Here is a 22,990-nt window from a genome sequence, read left to right as displayed (position 1 = left end):
GTTGTGGAAATGGGTTGAGCACGATGTTTCCTAGAACTCTTTTTCGTTACGGGGTGAAGCAACTCTGTACCTGACAACTAATAAGCATAAACCCTTAGTTTGAGCTGGAGTTCTGCTGCACACAGAGTGATTTGTTCCAACAGCTTAAATCTTTTTAAAAGACAAACAGGCCTCTTCGCTTCAGCCCCGGAGCGATAATCATTACATGTGCTCCGTAAAAATTTTTTAAAAATATGTTTCAATCGATATGCTGTCATAACAGAGGAGTAATGACTGGCAAAGAGTTGAACATAGCCCCTGCATTCAGGATTAGCTCTGCAAACTAGAAAAAACTTTTTAGGACACTTTGACATTGGGGAGGTCAATATGCTTTTTGTGTATAAACAGCAGACATAAAACTTATTTTTCAAGGTGATATGTGTGATTCACTTTGAGTGTAAATGCCTGGAAGAGAGAGTTAATATGTTTGTTTTTCACACCATTTTTTATGCCTTTACAGTCAACAAACAGAGGATGAGATCTGTCTTTTTTATTGTTTCAACATCTCAAAATCAATTTTATTCACTCTTTTTTTTTTAACATATTCAGTAACGATAAAAGCAAAATAGAGAGAGAGAGAAAAAAGATTAGAAAAAGATTATCAGTAAAAAAAGATTATTTAAGCATTCTGTTACAAAGACACAACAGATAGCTAGTCTTCATCAGACATGTAAACATGAAATCTCTATTGGCACAAACAACCAAACATTCATGTAAGAATTTAATTAGGCATTTACGGCTTCTCTGCTAAAACCACAGCAGATCAGCAGTACTGTGTGTGTTATTCATACCCTTCTGATCTCACACGATAGCCTAAAAGGAAAACAGACTTTAACTGGATGTAGACGTCACCTGCAGTATATGTGATGTTCAATGCATTTCTTGAGCTGTTTTGTTTTGTGATATTTCAACTTCGATTTTTTGGTATACGCTCTGTGCATAAATCTACACTTGCAAATTCCTCTCCAGAGGACATGAGAAATGAGAAAGTACTTTGATGAAAGACCTCAACTCCTCAACTTTCAGTCACATACGGGCATATTAATCAAAGGTTTGATCATTTACTTGTGCCAGGATCAGACTACACAATATTTCAGATGGTCACTGTGTAAGAGTAGGGGAGCTTAAATTCTTGCTGGGACTTAGATGAAATACATGTTAGACTTGGATGTAGGAGAGGGTCACAACTGTTTTTATCTAGTGTATGGGTGGATGCACACACAGATGTCACACCGTTCAACTCCATGTTTGCAGTTAACAGAGCTAGCTGTGCTTTGCTGGTCAGTGTCAGGGAACACATTGTGAGAGAAGGCAAGAAAATTCCAACATGCTACTTTGTTTGATTGTTGGTTTTCTTATTGTCATTCTCAACACCCCGAGTCTGTTGAGTTGGACCATTATCAGATAGATATCATGTAGTTTGACCTTGACATGAAATGTGTATAACTATGCCCATGCCTCTTACTCAAACCAAGTCTTAAAGCTGCACAGAATTCTGGTCTATCAGGGGCTACTGTCAGGAAAACACTTTAGAGACAAACTTGGCCAAAAAAACATCTTCACTCACGGTCTATGTATTTGCTATTTCAAGAACTTTTAACCACATTTCAATGTGGAGAAAGCTAGAAAGGTAGACCTTGACTGAAGGCTGTTTTACAAACTATGGTTCCCAAGATCAAGAATGGATTTTTACACTCAATACACAGATAAGTCTCCTGAAACCATCACACTGAGCTCTGTGAGAGTAGTTTGGTTAAGATTTGGGGACAAAATAGTGGTCATGTGTAAAATGCTATAAGATGGTTAGAAAAGATTATGGTTCCATGAAACTGGTATTACAGATGCAGTACGCTGGATTCAATAACTGTGTCCCAGTTAAGGGGTGTTATCTTTAGAAGTCTGCATTTTAGAATGCGTACACTGGGGCTGTCAATTTTCCAAAAAAAAAAAAAAAAAAAACCTAGCTTGATCAAATGAGAGCGAACGTCATTTGTGCATATTTATTTGAATCCAACCCACCTAACCTAATTTACACAGTAGAATTGATGTTCTGTTCATGCACGCTAGCTCCCTCTGGTGCTAAAAAGCAGCCATGGTAACATGATTGTACGTCATGTCACCACTGATTCACCAATTCAAATCCATACACGTCGCATTAGTTTGTAACTTTTAAACTCCTCAGTGATGCGATTTTGACAGTTGAATGCAACCTCCTGATGGTAAAGTTGGAAATTCCAACTAAAGAAGTTGAAGAGGTCCACCTGAATGCATCATTAGTTTTGGTTTCTCTGAGATGAGGGGTGAGAATTTACAATGACGACACACCTTAGCATTGCACATCCTTTTAAGGAGGCATCCCCTGAAATGGGACACAGCTGTTTTCCATCCACAACAGAGGGAAATTTTTCAAAGTGGCACTATGTTGTTGTCTGCATGGTGTGTAGTTTGTACCTATGAAAAATAATGCACCACAATACAGCAAAGTGGAGCCAGAAGAGCCTAGAGTCCTCTTTTAATTTTTGGCCATGCACACGAAGGTGTGTAAACACTAATATGTGGATATTTGGATCACAGTGTAGGTTTTAGTGATGTCCAATCATCACTGGAATGATGAAACTGGGATTAACCTCTTTGGCCAGAAAGAAAGAGAGACAGAGACAGAGACAGAGACAGAGAGAGTGTGCTTGTTTCGTACATGATGCATGTTTGCATAAGTGGACATTGGTTCAAAGTCTATATCTGGAGCCTCTGGTGGACAGACAACATGTGTGCTTTATGTTGTTTTGAAAGAGGAGGTGATCTCCATATTTTGATTTTCACCAAACTTTAGGAGACATCCTCCCCATCTCTCTGCTCACTGGGCTCCACTCTCTGAGACAAAAGGAACGACTCCCACACGGCCAGGCACTGAAAGAGAAGACAGGTCGTCATCAGCATCATTATCATAATATAGGTTTTGGTGGTTAAGTCCGTTTGTCAGTATGACTCAGACAAAGTGCTTGTCAGTTGTCTAGCAGCATCCAAAATCCACTCCCTGACAACATGACTGATGAGGCTGCTTCTAAATATTTTTCAGAACTTTCTGCCCACTTTACATATGAGCTGGCCATAACTGCTTATATGTTCTGACAACATGTCATACAACCTATTCTATCTGAAGCACGCTGAGACCTTTACACTCAAGAGAATCCGCACCTCTGTCCTCATAAGTCAGTACAACAGAATGGCATCATCCCAAAAACAGCTTTGGCTTACATGACTCATTACATTACATTCTGCCACTCCGCTCGGCTCTGTCAAAGTTGACAGACACCACACTCTGTATTTAATGTGTAGAAAGGGAAATCAAGACATTGTGGGATAACAAACAGCCTGTCTGGAGATATTCACTATCTACAGCTAGCTTGGCCCCACTGACAGCGCACTGGGTAAATGTAATTTACTGTCCATCATCACTGGTTAAATATTAATGTTACCTCTCCAGCAGTGAAGAATAGACTCTGTGCTGCAGTACAGGCCCAGGGCTTAAGGCTATACATTGACTTATTTTCCTCACTCCACTAGAGTTGGTTGAAGTTTTGTAATGTGCGGCTGTGTATGTTGGTCAGTTGGTCTCGTTTGTTAGTGTCGGAGTTAGATGCACCCAAACACTTGCCCTGTTTGAAGATTAATTGCGCTGATGACGCAGATTAGCAACCTGCAAAGTTGTCCAATCAATGAGTTAACGTTTACTCCTTTTTTATTTGTGAAATGTCAGGGTGAACGTAAACTGGAACAGGACTAAAAATCAACTGTATATTTTTTCCCATTGGGCCTGGACCAAATTAACCCAGCTACAAGTGTGAAAGATTCTCTGCTGAAAACCAGGATAATAATACTGCTTTACAATAAATTAAATAAACTATATTATATCCATCATCATACAGGCAGCTGATGCTTATTGTCTGGCATCAATTTTGCTCTTAGTTTTTCTTTGTTGTAAGCTAACATCATATTTTAGAGCGAGTTTTGTAAATTCTTTACACAAGATAATCATCACAGTGATTATTTACATCATTACCAACATTTTCTTAACTGTCGTTCAACTTTTCTCATCATGGTTTTCATCACTGGTATGAAACAATGTTCTATCACTATCTGAGGAGTGTTCCCAAATGTCTACCCCAGCACTTCTCTCCACGTTCTCTTTTGATCTGCCTCTCCTTTCTTTCTCTAACTCCCTTGCCATCTCATCAGTGAAGCACATTATTTGCACCGACAGAGGCTCTGAGAGAGTCCTATTGTGTGTGTGTATGTGTGTGTCGCAGAGGACTTGACAAAATGAATCACACTTTTATGGCAAAGAAGTAGTTATCTAGATAGCAGGAGAGGCAGGAAGCCATGCAACCAGAAAGTGAAAATGACAAGCACTCACCAACAGGCACAGACACACTCAAAAGCCAATCTGTGAACTTGGGTTCCACTCTGTCAGCACACATCAATAAAGTGCAGTCAGTTTTTCCAAGGTAATAGCAGTTCGTTTAGAGGTGGTAATAAGTCAGAGCCTCGGCCCGCCAACTCTCCATTTAACAGCCAATTTCTCGCAATAGCATCGGCAGCACCTCGGTAGCACTGTGGCAGGACACGCTAGAATTCTGGTCATAGAAATGATTTTGGGGAGGAAAAAATGTCATTGGTCAAGTCAAACCTCCATGGGAGGATTCAAAAAAATCCAGTGAAAAGGAAAGGGAGGTAAGACAGTGTCAAGCCTAGAGGGTGTGCTACTAAAACATGACGACTAATCTCTTACTTTAAACCAACTTGCCCTAGAATTTAACTTAGCTGACAATAAATGTCTGCTGACACGAGGAGGCTGTATACATTCACACGTCTCATCTGACACACACACAAATTCCAGCCATTTCGTTACATGTGACAGTGATCATCTTAACATTGCCCATGTCCCACTTCCCTCCAACCAATTAATAGGAGTCATTAGTGGCAGGATGTGATCCCTCACCAGGTTCCCAGCTACTAGCACTGACTATTGCTGGGGACACTCCTGCTGGATTGCTTTCAGGGGTTAAACAGTAGTCAGTGAATGTTTCACAGCAGCTAATTTCTAAATCACAAGAATTGCAAAATTGTAGTTGACCAGTAGTTAACTAGTTGCTCAACTTCATAACATTTTTCAAAATTTATCCAGCCTGCATAAAGCTCCTGACTTACTGTACATCTAACCACTTCCCCTGTGCATACTTTTCTACATTTTGTTTTATCCATCGTAAAACTTCAAACCAACTTCCAGGAAGTGCTGGAAAATGTCTTACATCTTTTTTTTAGTTTTTTTTTTTTTCATTAGTGTTCATTAGCTAAATGCAGTAGTGTTGTCAACACTTCCTGTTTCTGTTTCACAATAAATCCATCCTACTGTCTTCACAATAAAAGAAATATATTGTGAAACACTTAAGTTCAGCGAATGATTGAAACAAGATAAAGCAGATAATGTATTACAAGGTTTGAAATGGCTTATCTATAAAGCAATGTGATTAAAGTTAGTAACAATTGTTTTCTCTGCGGCATAATTTTAAATTCTAAGAACTGGTGCTTTTGGCTCCAGAGGCAGATATAACAGCAATGGTGTTTCTAACAAAGCAGATTCAGATGTTCCAGTGGAGCACTAAATCTGTCCAAGGAGCCTGGATTTAACAGGCTGTTGACTCAGCATAGCCTTCTTTAAAGGAAGACTACAGAGAAAGCCAAGAGACAAGGAAATTGCAGCACATTAATCTGACAACAACAGAAAGAGCTGGAAAAGGAAACAGGATTGTTTCATTTCCAGTTTACACACAGAAAAGGATTCATGGTTCTGTACTGAAGCTTCTGACTGGGTGGAGTCTGGATTTCTTTCAGTTTACTGGATAACAAAGTGCTCTTTGAAGACAATCTTGTATCTCTGTGTTGATTGATCAGTCCCTTGGTATAAATAAAGTGTGTCACTCATTTGATCTGATTATTTTTCTAAAATGACTTCCTAAAGTGAGTAGTATTGGCCGGTATTGACCTGTGTTTGATCAAGCAGGGCATCGACCGTCTCACAGCAGGTGAAGATGAAGCGCTGCCAGCTTATGCTCTTGGAAGACACATGTAAACATTTTTGTGATCCTATGAGAACAATGTTGTGGTTTGCAGAGGCTCCAGGGGAGCAGACGTGCACACCCTCTGAAACTCAACAATCATTGTGAGCACCTGTGTGCTTCAAGAAAGACCAAATTTGACTGAGGTTTGGTCAGAAGTTGAACACACAAATACAAAAGAAACAGCTTTTTCAATGTATCTAAACAATCCCTGTGCATTTGCTTATGTGCAGCCTGGACAAGCATAATTCCAGTATAGGTAATCTGGCTCGCTTCTCCAGCACATTTTTTTCCCCCTCTTTCAGAGATGGTGCCCTTTCACCAGTATTTACTTTGAATAAAACACTACAGAGTGATGGAAATGAATAAAACATACATAGTAAGACAAACATTGTCAGTACCTCCTCACATTTCACCTGAGATTCAAAGTTTGGTTTAAATAAACACATGCATGGAACATACACAGAAACATAACACATAACACATGAACCAGCTAATTAAACACACCAAGACACAGCAGCACACACACACACACACACACACACTGAGTTAAGCAGACAAAACCCAGGGCTAAAGCTCTAATTACAGGAGTTCATTAGGAAAGCACAGGCCTGATTAGCCGACAGCTATCCTCTGGGCTCCACTGGTGCTGAACAGGTAAACACAGGGAATCAGGAAAAACACAAGAATAACAGGGGAGAATAACACTACCTCTCTTATACACACACACACACACAAATCAAGGCCTACCATGTACAGACAAACTACAACCTCACAAAGCTGCTACTGTCATCTGACCCTATCAAAAGTCACAGTGTTTCAGCCTATTCCACCTGAGGGCGGGGTGAAAAGCCTCCCATCAAAGACTCCTCCTAGCTGCATCCCACTGCCTCCATGATCTCTCTCCGATAACTCTGTGTCTTTGGTGTGTCTTTGTAGTCTGAGTGCGATGAATCATAAAAAGCAGGGCTAATCGAGCACACATCCAGACAGTTTTTCATCAACGTCATTTGTGGCGTTTCTATGAAGAATGAGCTTGAGAGAGCAATTTAAACCCTGTCCTGCCCAATTGCTGCGTAGAGTAGGGATGTCCCAATCCTTGATGTTTTTTGGCCCTGATCCTGATCCAGATTCTTTAATACTGGGTACCTGCCAATGCCAAGTCTGATCCAATACTTCTACTTACCAAAATGTTCATTAAATACATATGTGACACACTGAAATAAATAGTTGTAGTTGTAGTAGTTTTTTTAACAGTTTGGCATTTTCACTTTTTTATTCGATATTTACAGTAAACAAACAGAAAATGAAGGGAGAGATGGGATGACATGTAGTAAAGGACCCAGGCCAAATTTGGACCTTGACAAATTGTATGTACTCTATCAGGTGACCTACCAGAGCTATCCAGGTTGATCAACTTAAATGATTGATTTTAAGGAAACTCTGAACATAACTCCTGAAAGTGATGTGAAGAGATTAAAAAAGAGAGGATATATCACTTGGCAGAGTACAGACAACCAGTTTAAGACCATGATAAAGGTACTCACTGAATTTATGTCAATTAGAGACAGCTGATACAACCTACCACCATTTATGATGACGGTCATTTTAACTGGTGAGAGTGGTCAGGGTCAGATATAAATGAGAACTGCTACCTGAACATTTTGTAGATTGCTCTTTGCTAACGAGAAGAGATTTGTTTCTGCTGGAGCTTAGCAAAATTTGCCGGTGTCAAAACATAATCACTCAACATTGCAATCAAATATTGTTTTACTAACACATTCTAATTTTCACTTTCACATGCGGCTGCAACACTAGCAGGCTGAGGTGACATAACACAGTAGAGAAAAATTTGATTGATTTGATTGGAATTTGATTGGCTTTATTTTGCCTGATACTGACCCATTAAAATGTGCCTAGATCAGCAGATAGTGTGACACCATTCTCAAACGGCTGAGAAATGGTTAACAATTTGTTTCAAAGAAACAGATGCCCCTTCAGTCAGAAAGACTGCTGGCAAATGAACATACAGTGTGTTTACATGCACTTAAGAAACTGGATTACACTTCGCTTTCTCCAGTACGATGCTTTCTTAAACATGATGTAAACAAGAAACCTGGTTTCTGTAACTGGGGCAAGGGATTAGCAAAGCCTGTTTTTCCCAGAATGCGGTGCTTTTGCAATGTGAGGAAAAGCTCTGTTCTGTCTGTCTCACACTGCTCTGGAAGCTGTTTGTGGCAGCACCAGAGGAGACAGTAAGTAAAAAGCTACCAAAAACTGGAAAGTCTAGCTGCCATTGGTTTCCGTTTAATTGCTGCTTCAGGGAATTTTCTGAGACATACTTGTCTCAGTTTGCCATCAAAACTCTGCAATATACTGCTACAGCTGTCCACAAATACCAGCATTACTCTTCAACAGCTAGTCCAACTCTATGAGGACAAATAAAAATAATCTTGAAATATAACCAGCATCCTCACATTTGTATCAGTCCCATTTTCCAGCAGAGTCTCTGTTGCTATGAGGTAACCATGGCAATACTGACGAGGCTCTGCCTTTGCCATCCATGGTGAAGAAGGAGCAGAACACTCAGCTCATCACAACCCTGCATCTGAATGATAACTACTGCATCATCAACAACTGCTGGTTTTGGGGAACACAAGTATCACTATGGTAAGGAAGCTAAATATTTAATTTGGTTGCCTCTACCATCACACATATTAAATATAAAAAGGTTTGAATCACTTCTGGGGTTTACAGGAAATTATTCAATTTCATAAATAATTACATACCCAACTAATTTATGTGTATTATATTTATAGTCTGTTCTGTTTGTCTAGGTTTTTGTTTGAATTTGAAGCATTAAACCACACTTGGCGTCAAGTGACATGTGGACATGTGAGGTATTTATTAAAATCAATCAATCAATCAATCATTAATACCTGCTTTATATTTTCAATAAAAAGCTTATTTTAAATGAGTGGGTTGGACATCTTCCTGTCAGGTCCTGCTGGGTACTGACATCTTTAATTATGTGTTGAATACTTTGGATTTTAATGATGGACTGTTACTTGTCTCCTATCTTGCTATTTATAAGACAATATGCAGACTGTGCAGGAGGAATAACTGTGATGAAAACTGCATGTGGACGTGCTAATAGAATTGCAAATGTCAGCGCATCCTCATTCTGCTATGCCCACACACAGCAATCTGATGACAGCATGGCTTAAACCTAATACGCTGTAGCACATGTTATTCTACCAGCCTGTGTATATTGCTACATTACAGCAACAGAGGGTTATTATTACTGACATTATAGAGATAATAGTTCTCAAAGAGTGAGCAAGAGGTGTGTCACATGCATACATAAAATGAAGGTAATCAACTCTACAGTATGTAGTGAACCACTTAAGTAGTCTCTTCTCCATGTATGATAGTGTTAACAACTATTGTAGCAGTCTGTAAGATATGAGCATGTTTCTGCAACAGTATAATAGAGATCTTTTTCCACATTATCCAGTGCAGTGGGTAAGACACACTGGCAGCACACAGCAAGTATAGGAACACACATTCCTAAAGTCTTCTGTGCAAGCCCACATACTAACAATGGGGAAACATCAGGATTGATGCATAATTAATTTGCGCCAATGCACATAATGAAATTCACATTACACCCGAGATTAACACATAATAGCTGCTGCACCTTAAAGAAGTAGTTCAACATATTTGTAGACCTATTTTTTGCTTTATTGCCAAGACTGAGATGAGAGGATGGACACCACTGTCATGTCTCTCTGCCAAGTATGGAGCTGGAGTCAGAAGATGATTAGCCTACCTTTACATAAACACTAGAAGCAGGGGGAAACTGCTAGCCTGGACGTTAGTCACTATTTCATTCCCATGCAAAGGCTGCAAATATTTTTTTTTCTTTTACTATACTGTATATCAACCTATTGATAATATTAGTCCAACAGTCCAAAATGCAAAGATATTTACTTTACAATGGTATTTAATAATGACAAGGTGAAGATGAACACGGCCTGTTTTCCTCTTATGTTTCAGGATTCTCATGGTTTTCCACACGTCTTTCTGGTTAGATGCTGTTTCACCTTCTTCATCAGCTGTTTCCAGCCATCTCACTAATACAGTAGAACATTGGCAGACAGAAGACCAGTATATGTGTTTGAAAACATGGATGTTTGAAGGTACTCTTAGGTTAGGGGTGCTCTAAATGTTAAACTGAAATGGCACTTACATACATCCAAGGAGTTTTCATTAAGAGTTTTTTTTTCCCTTTATCACTTTTCTCTTGTAAATACTGGGTTGCTCTTTTGTCGCCACTGAATTGAGGTATCATTCCAGGTGGAGATTTTTAAAAAAGCATTGGCTCCTGCTGACTCTGATGGGCAATTGGACATGCCTCGATTGCTTCCAGATTGAGGTGTCCAGGAAAGCATCCCGATCCATTACTGAACCATCTCAACTCTCTCCTTTGAACGTCAGTGAGCAGTCACAGGATAATGCCCCAAGATAAATCTGGTGTTCACAGACAGCTGATGTTTCTAGTGTTCATTCAGTCTCATGTGTCCATGTCTTTAGGGTGTAAAAGAAGAGATCTTAAGGTGTTGAATAGTTAATGGCAAGCTGTGACTCCTTGTGACTTAAAGACACTGCCAAATGTTACAACAGTTCAGCTATGCAAGAGAGTCCTACTGCGTGGTCCCTGTTGAGTTAGGAGGGTCCATGCTGGTTTCAAGTCAGGATGTGATTCTCATTCATTCCTCTGAGGCTCCCCTAGACATGCTGCACCTCCTTTTCTATATTCTCTTCACTGACAAGATGCTGTGGTCTGCGTAGGAGGCTCCTCACCACCAACTGGTGTAGGCAGAGGTCAGAAATCACATTGAGATACTGGAGCAGTGCAGTCTGTCCATAATGGAGCAGTGCAGTGCAGTTTGGTTAAAGGGTTGTCCATGTTCTGGTACCACTTGTCAGGTGGGTCAGAAACCATTGTTGGGGTGATGTGATCAAAACACTGAAGTGCAAGTTAGCTACAGTGTAGGGGGGTGGGTGGGTGACCTTACAGCTGTCATTGTTTCATTTCCTATCGAATGTGCTGTGATACAGAGCAAAGGCAACAACAACAGAAAAGAAAATGGTCATCTAAGGTACAGATAAGTTTGTCCTGCCATCCACTTCACACCCATCCTCCCCTGCCTGCTCCCCTGTCACTCTCTGTTAATGGTACTTGCATGTCATATGGGAATAACTGTCAGAAGGACTTGACAGTTTAAGTGATGATTCGGTGGTGTTCAAGCGTGGAAAAATGTCTAAATCCCTTAAGATGTCATGACTAAAGTTTTTTGTTGACGGAAGTGCTGCAAATTCCCATTGTCTTGAATATTTTGTTGGTTAATCTAAGGTTAAAATTGATTTATAAAATTGCCCAGAATAATGGAAATGCCTATCACAAGGTCCCAAATCCTCACATTTAGCAAACTGGAACAAGACAATGTCTGGTGCACATTTAAGCACTAGTTGACATTCGTCACTAATCAGTTTTCATACTTCTTATGCATATGCCCTTTGTGATGTACAATATTTCAGTGTTCAGTGCTCTTTCATTTCTGTATTCAAACTGTCCTACTTCCAATCCTATTTCTTCCTCTTGCTCTTTGTGCCTTTGAGTCTCTTTCTTCCTCTTAAGTCTCCACCTACCCGCCCCAACACTTCTTTGTGCTCTTTATGTCTCCTTTCCTCACATTGCTCTTTTCCTCAACGTCCCCATCCCCCCTCATTCATCCTTCCCCTCTATTTCCCCATCGTCCCCTACACTCCACCTAGGTGGTATAAAACCCTCCCAGGTGCAGGTGTCTTATTAGATTCTTATAGGCCGACTCTCTGTGCTCCATTCCAATAAATCATTCACAGGCCCCGTGGCTACAATAGCCCACATCTGCATCTGAATAACAATATCAGCACGTAGCAACGAGTGATCTCATCCTTTGGGATAATTCTCAGTAGGGCAGTAGAGTGTTATTATTTGCTCATCATGATATATGGAATGTAAGGAAAACATTAGCAGTGTTAAATACATTGTAAATGCATTGCAGATGGTTTGCTGTGTAGTGTTGACCTCAAGAGTTCTGCCAAATGAGTCGCTAACACAAAATTAATTTGATCTGGTTATCAGTCATTTTAATAAAATAGTCTGCAGCCCCATTTGGAAGAGGAGGACATTCTTCATTTAGTTGGGGGTGAGAAAATATTAACCATGCTCCACTGGAACCTGCCAACCACTGGAAGGCAGCCCATTACTGTATAACTTAGACCAGGTGTTGTATGTAAAAAATGCTTACATGCAGCATAGTTGCATTGCTTTCAAAGAAGACAGCAGTATGTGGCACTGTTTCTTTCTGCTGTTGTGATAACCAAATTTACCCACTGGTATCAGTGTTTCATCTCATATCATACGAATCACTTAATTCAAGGTTCTAATGTTGTCACTTGTAATTAACAACCCCACCTCCCAGATATGCAAACTTTAAACAGCGAGAATAGAGTTAACTGAGCCAGTTGATTAAGTAGCTTGGTGATACCAGTTATCCAGGAGAGCCAATGTTAGGCTCTGAGAGGCAAAGTAACCCCGAGAGAGCAAGACTGAATTGAACTTGCTTCATGTTACAGGCCTCTGGGATATAGGCTCCATTTCCTGTGAACCTGCAAAGGAGGTATAGATAACAAAGGGGTGACTGGATGGTAAAGGAGGGTTCCTGTGTCAATGTGATCAATAAAATTGATTTGTCAGATATTTAATTAACAGGATTAGCTATAGCTATTAGAGATTATTATCTTGTTTTTTGACTGCAAAACATATTTTCAGTTTAATTTCTAGAAAGTGCACTATATTATGATACTATCTATACCAATATCAGGATATATAATGATATCAGATGTGATATTAGATTTTAGTCACTCCTCACCCCTGTTTTTCCTCACAGCATATTTTGGGATTCCAAAAGGGACTGTACATTGGTGAAAATGGATATCTATCAAGTTATAAAAAAACATTTTAATTTTCTTCTATTGCACTCCAAAACTTTAACAAACGAATAAAACTTAATAGTGGGTAAGAGTATGCAAACCCTCCGAATACATCTGTAAACACCAGATATTATCCAGATGGAAAAAAAATTCTCAAGAGGACACACAAGTATGCCAAAAACCAGCAGGTATTCAGGGTAGTAATTAATACTGGTGGAAGGGAAGGAAAACACACACACACACACACACACACACACACACACACACACACACACGCTCTGGACGAAATTGAAATCACTGAATATGCAATATTAAAATCATCCTACCAACCACACAGACCTAAATATCATCTAAATAGGGCTTGAAATTTGTACTCAATGATAAGATGTTCTCACCAAAGATGGGGCTAAATAGCATTTTAGGCTATCCTCAATCGAATGATACCACAGTAAAATATTCTCTCACTGGAAATAGCCATCCTCCAAATGAGAAAAGTCTATTTAAGGCCCTAATCTTGTATAACCCTGCTTTTGACAAGGCATGAAATCATCCTCTGTGTACTGCTTTTATGCTTCACTAGAATATTTTTCAGTTCAATAAGGTGCTTGCTGAGCAGGTATACTCTATTTTAGCAATGCCCTAATGTACACACATTCACACCAGAGACATACCCACAAGAACCACAACACCCAAACTGACAGAAAGAAACATCTAGAGACCATCTTGCAATTGAACATATTAACATACAACACACTCAACATATTACGTAGTTGAATAATTAAATCAACACTCAGTAATCATTCAGCAATCGCTGGACCACACCTATCTTCCATGTTCACCAGGACCAGATGAGAAACACAAAGACTCATTAGGTGAAAAGAACCAACCCTGCTGGCACAGCTGGTAAAACAAATAAAAATAAAAAAATAGGTCTTTGTATATACATCAGACGTTCTCCTTAAGCCTCTAAGACTCTCAGTGGGTGGGTTTGTGTATATGTGTGATTGACAGCTGAGGTGGCAGGAGAATGGGGAGGCAATGTAAACAAATCTGAACTGTTAAATGTAGCTTACAGGCCAGGAACAAACAACGCAGTGTTACCAGTGGTGAAAAAATAACCCCCTATTCATACATATAGATTCAATTTAGCAAATTCTCACTTGTGAGTGTGCAGATGTGTTTGTGTTGACAATGAAATTTACATACTCAGCTTTAATAAAACTGATATTTTCTACTGCCACTATTGTTGGTACATGAAAAGGCATTTAACTTTTTTTTTTTTTTTAATCACATTCAAGTCTTGGTTTCTCATCAAAGTTCCGTATACTGAAAAATGGGGAAGTTGTTGTCTCAGTTTCCCCTGTGTTTTCCCTCTATTTTGTTTGAAGTAGTCCATCTTTATTTAGTTGTGTGGAGTAGAAAACAGCTGTGCAGAAACCTCTGTTTCTCATGGGAATTAAAACTAATGTGATTGGATGTCCACACGTGGGTAAACCAAACCACCTAAACAGATTGATGTTGACATTGAAGTTTACATGTTTAAGCTGTACTATGCTGCCCTACAAAAAGGCAGGATGCAGTAACTAGGCATGAAAGTTGTAGCAATTTATGTCTTTTTAGGTTGATTATCTTAGCCAAAGGACCTCTCACACTCCATCCAAAAATGTAGATAGATAAATGCCTTAAATGCTACACACTGGTCCATTAAGTTTGATCATTATTTACAGAACTGATATGAATCAAGTGTTTGTACTACTAATATGTATACTTAAATAAATATAATACATTAACTGAATACATTTAAGTGTGTAATTCACAGGTAGCTTACACCAAATGACATGAAATCCACTTGTGTCAAAAGCTGAGATGGCAACTCCCTTACACTTGATATGGCCTTCTTGCGTAGGCTATCTAATTAGCTGACTCTCTATGCAATCCGTCCCACAGATTACCAAGTCTTTACACATTTCTATGGCATAGTATGTTTTATATTGTACAATATTTGTCAGAAAGCCGACAGGCTAGGCCTCAGTTTTTACCAAATACATGGTCAGTGATTTTTGCCTTTGTAGGGAAGAATGGCTGAGCAGCTAATCAACAATATAGCTTGCAAACGGACGTGAACAAACATTTGCTTTCACACATATCGACACGTGTCCACTGTTAGGGGGCATTAGGAAGACAACTCGCCGCAGTCTTAGATCTTGTTGTGTCTCAGTCTGAAAGTAATTTGCCTGTTACTGTTAAATGCAAAGAGGTTGTTTTATCACCTGAAGTAGGTTAGACTATTGTAAGTTTCTGTCTTTTCCCAGTGACAGAGTAATTATCTTGGAGAGGGCACTGCTGCTTAATAAATAATAAAAAAGAACACAGTGCTAACAAGATAAGTGAGTGGCTGAGCTGTGTCAACTTGATGTACCGACTTGGCAGAACAGACATCTAATAATCTGAATCATGGAACATCCATTGCAAACACTGCAGAGCACGATTGATCTGTGCGCCCTTCCTACTAGCCTTCAAACAAGAAATTGTTTTCTTTGAATGAAGACAAACTTGTCTTTCAGAGCTGCTTCATCAAAAAAGCACTTAGCTCTGAGGCTATACTAGGAAAAAAAAAAGAGTCCAATATGGACTGGTACTTTGTGTTTTTGTGTGTGTGTGTGTGTTTTTTTTTCCCCTTATTTTTAAAGGCTGAGAATAATTAGCAGTCCGTGCTGGTTGGCAGACACAAAAGAAATGACAACAGACTTGGAATGACAAGAGTTTGGTTTCCAGGAAGCTGTCAGGTAAGATTCATAAAGCACTGAATTTACTATTCACTCACTTAAACACACATACACACGAAAGAGCAAATGCCAAACAGGACCAGGTACTGTACACTGCAGCTAGCAATGGTGAGTTTAATCAGCCCCTTTTTCCAACCAAACAAGCAATTGTACAAATGATCAAACTATTAACCCGAAAACAATTTTGTGGCTCGTTATTTTCATTCTGCCTCAGTGCACTCATCAACCTGGTTTCCAGCAGCAGCGGAGAAAAAAAAAACAACGCTCAGATGAACACACTGAACACTTCAGACAGAATCAGTCACGTATTAGCTGGTGAATATAGTGGGACATTTTGCAGTTACATTTAACAGGTGGACTCAAACACCACTCCAAATTAATGCTAATGTATGTCTGCTGGATATGGAACTAGTCAGCTGTTTTGCTAGTGTCAGGGTCCTAGTAATGTGCACACTATATCATTGTCACTCTATGAGCCAGCTTTAATGTTATCTGTAAAACCTGTCCTTTTACTACTATAACAAATCAAAAGTGCTACTGTGAAAAGGCCTATCCATCAATGATGTGTTTACAGCTTGTTCCACTCAACGTTAATATGTGTCTTTGGTAGGTTCTACCTCAAATTATCATATGCTAACTCTTGGTCTTGGATGTAACACCAAGTTCCTACTGCAAGTGGGAATCTAATTCGCCAGGCATACCAATGATAGAAGCTTACATTTTAGCAGATAAATAAACATCTGTGGTTTTGTTTTCAGAAAGACAAAAAGGGTTTAAAGTCTTGGTTTACTGAGGATCTCCCTTACTGCAGCCCCATGCCACCAGCTTCAGTACATGGAGAAATCCAAAGCTTGACAGACCTACCATGCCCAGTTACGCTACTGCCAAGTAGGCACTTGACACTCGCTCGTCAGGGAAAGAGTAAGCGAACAGTCCAGTGAACCTAGCACTATCAAAATGAACGAGAAGTGGAGGACCTCGCACTACAAAAATCTTTCCTTTTTCCAACTTTTACACGCAACATAAATAAATATCTGAAAAGAGCAGCTCCAAGCATTGTCGTGGTTGAATGCCTTGTAATTCTTTTATTGTTTATTTTTCATTTATTCTATGTTCACTGCTCAAAAAAGGGAGGCCATTCATTCTGTGTTACTGTGAGTGCTCAAATTAAGAGCCTTTGAGATTCATTAACACTTCATTTTTGAAATATTCAAACGCAGGAATTGAATTTACTCATGAATATATATATATCGGTTTCTAACAAATAGTTTCACTGGCTATATTAGAAATGTTATGTTTTCATATTCAGAGGCTGCCTGCCCCTTGGCTGCTTCTATATACACATTTTACCCCCCATACACACACACACAAAAGTACTCATTTGTTGTATTGCGTTTGTTTGCCGGGGGCCACTGTGCTGGGTGATGAGTGTTTTTGTCGGGGCTGCTGCAGGGAGAGGCCAGGAGAGACGGCCCACCCCTACAGAGAGAAACACTGGAGAGAAAATCCAAATATGACAAGGACACACATACACGCACGCACTCCCCCTATTTCCACGCTCACTGTTGAAAAGGAAATGTCCACTCAAATATCATTTTCTTCAGATGTGTTACCAGCAGCAGAAACTACTGAGAAAGAAAGGCTGACTGAATAAGAATGCAGCTTTTTAGCAACACCCTGTTTAAATTTCACACTGACGTTTGCTTGTTTTATTGGTCTTGTATGATAGTAAACTGGATATCTGTGGGTTTGGACTGTTTGCCAGATTAGAGAAGACATATAAACATATCGCACTGAGTTCCAGGAAACTGTATTGGAAACTATATCCATACATTTTTTAGGCCAAATGATCAAACGATTAATCGAGAAAACTGACTTGTTCTTTTTAGACTGACTACATATCAGCCAATATCTTAACAGTAACAGTAACAATACTGGTTAACTTTCAAATTTGAAATTCCATAGCTGCCAACCATCAACCACCAAGATTTTTAGCTGCTACAATGTGTTGAGGAAAATGTCAGTTCTGCACAGGAGAGCTTTAAAAGAACAGCCATGAAGCAACTGTTCAAATCTGCTGATTAGTTAAGTAAAAAGTTTGATTTGTAATTTTGAAAATTAGGGGACTTAACCCGATAAGCAATGACAGCTTCCACAGGTAATATAAGAGCTGACAATCCCCATAAAGGCTGCTTATTTGTGAGGAGGAATAAATCTAAAGCGCTGCTACCCTCTGCTGGCAGAGCGCCAGTCTCCAGGACCGAAATACATCAAGAACAAATGGAAGCATATTTCTGTCCTAACTGCATGCTTAGACTACAGCATGACTAACAAAACCTATAACGGACTAAATGATTGTTACCGTAACAACTTCATTGTCTCATTCTCCTTCTGCTGTAATGCTCTCTCCTTCCAGCTTGCTCCATTGTTCTTTTCTCAACATCTAACTCCCTGCTGTCTCTGCTCAGCTGCCTGCTCGTTAATCTGGATATAGGATTGTCTCTTCTACATTGCAACTCACACTTCTCTCTCTCTCTCTCTCTCTCTCTCTTCTATCCTCTTCCCTCAAGTTCCAGCCTCTCCCTCTGAGATTCCAACAAGGTTTCTGTTACCAAACTCGTGCGCCAATTCTCAAAATTACAAGCAATCAGTGTCCAGACAAATTTAGATTCTTTGCTGAGTGAAAAGGCATCTGTAGTTTAATTAGACTCCAATCCAAATGAGTCTTGGTGTGACTGAAGACATTTTAAATTAACCAATCAAATGGATTTTAAAGATTAACTTCAAAATAACTAATGTGTCTTCGCTCTGGTTGTAATTTGAGCTGGACTACACCACACTACATGTTGATCACCTTGTGGGGGTGTTACAAATACTCTGGAGAAAGTAAGAACAGGATGCGGTCCCTGAAACTGTATGCTGATATAAACCTGTGTGACACTACTTTCCACATCAAAAATACAATTAAGTCATTTGTTGTTGTTGTTTTAAGTGGAATAAAGAAACACACAGAGTGTTAACATTTGAATAAGCTCATTTTCACAGTCTGTTTGCTGCAGGGGTTGTATTTACTTCTTTTCAATTAAAAACTCAACAAAATATGGAATTTTCCCAGTAGGGTTTTGAATGCCCATCATAATAGGAAATAGTACATGAGTGAACAATGAATAATAAGCAAACTTCACATGCTGATGAATGCAAGCAAGCATTTACACTCAAGGAATGTTTGAAGATATTATGACTTCTCAAATTACATAAAAGCAGATCAACTTACTGAACTCTGTGGAGATATTATGGGAATATAATAATGTGCTGACATGCCTTTAATTTCATGACTGTAGCTATTGGTTGTTCAATTTGGTGGGTGAGCTGACTCAGGTGTATGAGCACAGCGAGGAGATGGAGAGGTGAACAGATGGAGATGATTGCCCATGTGAAAGAGGCTGGGACAGACAACTGATGCTGTCAACTCTCCTGTTGTTTCAAGTAGCGTAGCTGAGTTTGTCAACCACATCTAATAACACACTGCTTACCAGTTGCTTGAGCTGGACTGCTCAACTGCCACAAAGTGAAAAGACTGAGATCAGAAAGTCCATGGTGAGTTTCAAAGTGGAGGTGAACCTTTCCCTTGACAAGTCCAACAGCCAGTGCCAGTAGTTTATGTTCACCTTCAGCTGACAACCCTGGTCTTCCCCTAGGCTAATTAACTTATGGATTCTCCATTGCTTGGAAGGGTCTGGTGGTTGTGACAAATAAGAATATTAAACAGGAACTGAAAGTGAACTAGTGAATTTTTTAAATGATGCTTTCTGACAGCATTTCCCACCTGCATTGCGCCTAGATATTCCTGCTGAATAAAACACATCCTCTGTCCTCAGACTGCTGTCAAACCTGAAGACAAACACTCTCTGGAGGAAAATGCTGATAGAAATATTACATATAAACTTCAGTTAATATTATTATTATTATTTTGAATCAACTTTAGCCTCATTACTACGAGCTTTGCAGAGACTGCTGCTGCTCTTTACACACCATAACACGTTGCAGTAACTAGAGGCCATAGTCTGTTATTGTAAATGTCAATGTAATTTTCTTCATCATATTATTATATCTGCAGTAATATTTTTTTATAAACTGTGTGGATAATTGCCTGCTCTTTATTTTGCAGCACCTTGCTTGTAACAATGTTGCATCCAATTATTAATCAATTTCCTCTTGAAATATCCACTCAGCTGCCTCTGTACTCCACAGCTGCGTCGTGCTGCATGCTGATGCCAATCTATATAATGCCACCTTCTTCCCCATTCATACAGACTGTCCCATTAATGTGTGAAGACAGAGGGAGTTTCCTAGATTGACGATGGTCCTCTATATTAAGAAGTTAGCTCCAAATATAGGTCATCCTTAGAACTTATTTATGCTAAAGCAATAAAACTGCCCTGATGGAACTTTTTTGGTGATTGGTCTGAATCTTGAGCTCACCTTCTCGTAGTAATCCACGTTCTTCTCAGCAGTGGAAATAAAGGCTGATTTGAGGTCAGTTCTCATGCCCTTTTGCCAACGGGACCAGTCTCCCTTCAAGGCGTTGTTAGCCAGCTCCACCCGGTCTGCCAGACCATCCACCTCCTCCTGCAGCTGCCAGACAAACACACAAAGAGATGACTGAGCACTTCAGAGAACAAAAATCAGTCTGACAAATACACCATCTGTTTAGCCGGTACAGATCTTTTCTCAAAGGGTCTCACTTTTTCCTGTGAGGATTTCCTTGTACAAGTGTTCCAAGTCAGCGTCACCAAACTGCACTAAACTGTCATAGAAGACTTCCTGCTCTGTAAAATTTCATTCACAAAAATGTCATCAGATAGTAATGAAAAAAAACAAACAAACAATTTCACACTGTGCACCTTGTAATCCTGCTTTTGGAAATCAGCAGACACATTTAGCAGTGTCAGTAGTTATATTAGATTACCAAAAAGAATTACAAAATGTTAAAAAAAAGATATGTATCATAACTATACTCTCTAACGTAAAGCCTTTTATTATTAATATGAGGGGCGGTCAATGGGACATGACAGTAGAAGCTGAAGATGAAGATGACAATGGTGATGACACAGTGATTTTTTTTTTTAGTATTTATATATTTGACATTTCTCTCTGTCTGCCTATGTGATTGGATGATGCCTTTATCGGCAAAATCTTTTCACTGCGTAATATTCACGTTTTGTGTGAAAGTGCTCATGACAAAAACAACAGTTCAAAAAAATACATTGACGTGTAGAGACCTTAAGCCGTTATGATATCAGGCCAAATCAAACAAGTGTTTTTATGTGTCATTAGTGCAGAAGCAGAGGTTTTGACTTTAAAGTAGATGCACTTTCTGTATTTTCCACTATTCGCTTTCATTATTGCTTCTTTAATTATTGAACTATTCATTTATTTGTCTTGTAAATCTGGCTTCACAGCAAGCTTTTTAGACGTGAGTGCTAAATTTGACAAATAAACCCCGACAACAGAGTGAGAGCAAACATTAAATATTAAATGTACGCATTAATCAGTGCTACATTACACAACATTCAGGACTTAAGTTAGTTCGCTGGGTCCATTCGTAGAAGGGTATTTATACAAATACACCCAACACAAGAAAACTCAGACAGGGCACACAACAACACACATAAAATACAAAACAAATTCACACACAACCAGAAATAGATCAGTAAAGCAGGTTTTATTAAAGGGCATCTTTAATTTCCCTCAGACGTACCCTGAGTTACTGAACTGAGTCACTGAGCACCAGAGGAGCCCGCTTATTCAGTAAGTTATGGATAAATCCAATATTAGAAATAAAATTAGTAAAAAGTAAAACTCAAAGTTCCTTAAGTACATCTAATTGCATGAATATACTGTAGATCATCCAGAGACCTGACCACTGTAGAGAGTGTTTCAAACCAGAAGTTGTATTGTTATGACTGAAATATGAAAAGACTGTGGAATGCATTAAACTATTTGCAGCATAGAACAGTATGCAGGTAAGTGGAGGTACATTTATTCTGCATCCAGGTTCACTATATTTAAAAAAAAAGATAAAAGTTCAGTTTCACAATGTGGTTCTTCTTCTCCATACAGAACATTAATACCCTGCAGATGAATAAGAGGAGGAAGTTGGGGTGTAACAATTAAGTGGACATTATGTTTTATAGCATAGTGTAATAGTTCACAAGCTAGTGGCCTCTAAGCCATTAGAGCAGCATTAGATAACCATTAAAGAGTTACTGCAGAACCTAAAACTAAAACTGTATCTAACTGCATTTAGTCAAATGATGAAGTTCATTACAATAAACCAAAGTTATTATTAGGTACAATACCCACTACATAAATATATTTAACCTGAAAGTGTATAAAAAGAGTCTGAAGTGCACATGATGTTAAACTACTCACAGTGCAAATAACCAGATGTTATCATGTTGCTGGATACAGCTGGATTCACAGAGCCTGAGTAGGGATTAGCTGTCTGACATTTAGAGTGACAATGGCATTTACTCAAGTTCACTCACACACACACACACACACACACACAGAGGGGATCTCAGTGGCCTGCTTGTTACTGCGGTGATATCGATCTAGCCACCTTGTCAAGGCTATGGCTGAATAGCATCTAGCATCTCTATGAGTGTGTGTCATTATTTTCCAAAACAAAAGTTACCCACTGTAACATATGAGCCAATGAAGTAGTATGTAGAGTGTAGTAACTGTATAATCTGACAAGGGAGTAAAAACACTCACAGTAAATCATTCAATGAATCTGAAAAGCGACAGTGAACAAAGTTATTTACACACAGACCACCTCTGATTTTCCATTTACAAGCACAGTTATGATCAGGTTTACTGGAATATCCTGGCTGTGTCGAGCATCAGTGTTTCCACCAGTGCATGTTGGAGGGCTTCTCTACAAACTCTGTGAATTACATTACCTCTGACCACATTCTAGCCACGACCCCCCCTTTCATCAAA

General features: G+C 39.2%; 1 protein-coding gene across 1 annotated transcript in view; it reads right to left on the bottom strand.

The window, feature by feature from the left end:
- Positions 1–514: 514 nt before the first annotated feature.
- snx7 (sorting nexin 7) overlaps positions 515–22,990 on the bottom strand; it is a 39,097-nt gene continuing 16,621 nt past the window's right edge. The window contains exons 8-9 of the mRNA XM_018698310.2: positions 20,465–20,617; positions 515–2,946 (exon numbers count right to left, since the gene is read on the bottom strand). Coding sequence (XP_018553826.1) covers positions 2,866–2,946; positions 20,465–20,617 — 234 coding nt within the window. The 3' untranslated portion in view covers positions 515–2,865. The remainder of the gene's footprint in view (positions 2,947–20,464; positions 20,618–22,990) is intronic.

The sequence above is a fragment of the Lates calcarifer genome, linkage group LG24 (assembly GCF_001640805.2).
Source record: "Lates calcarifer isolate ASB-BC8 linkage group LG24, TLL_Latcal_v3, whole genome shotgun sequence".
In the NCBI taxonomy this organism is placed as follows: domain Eukaryota; kingdom Metazoa; phylum Chordata; class Actinopteri; family Centropomidae; genus Lates; species Lates calcarifer.
Note: the sequence above shows the minus strand (reverse complement) of the source record. Positions and strands in the feature narration are given on the sequence as shown.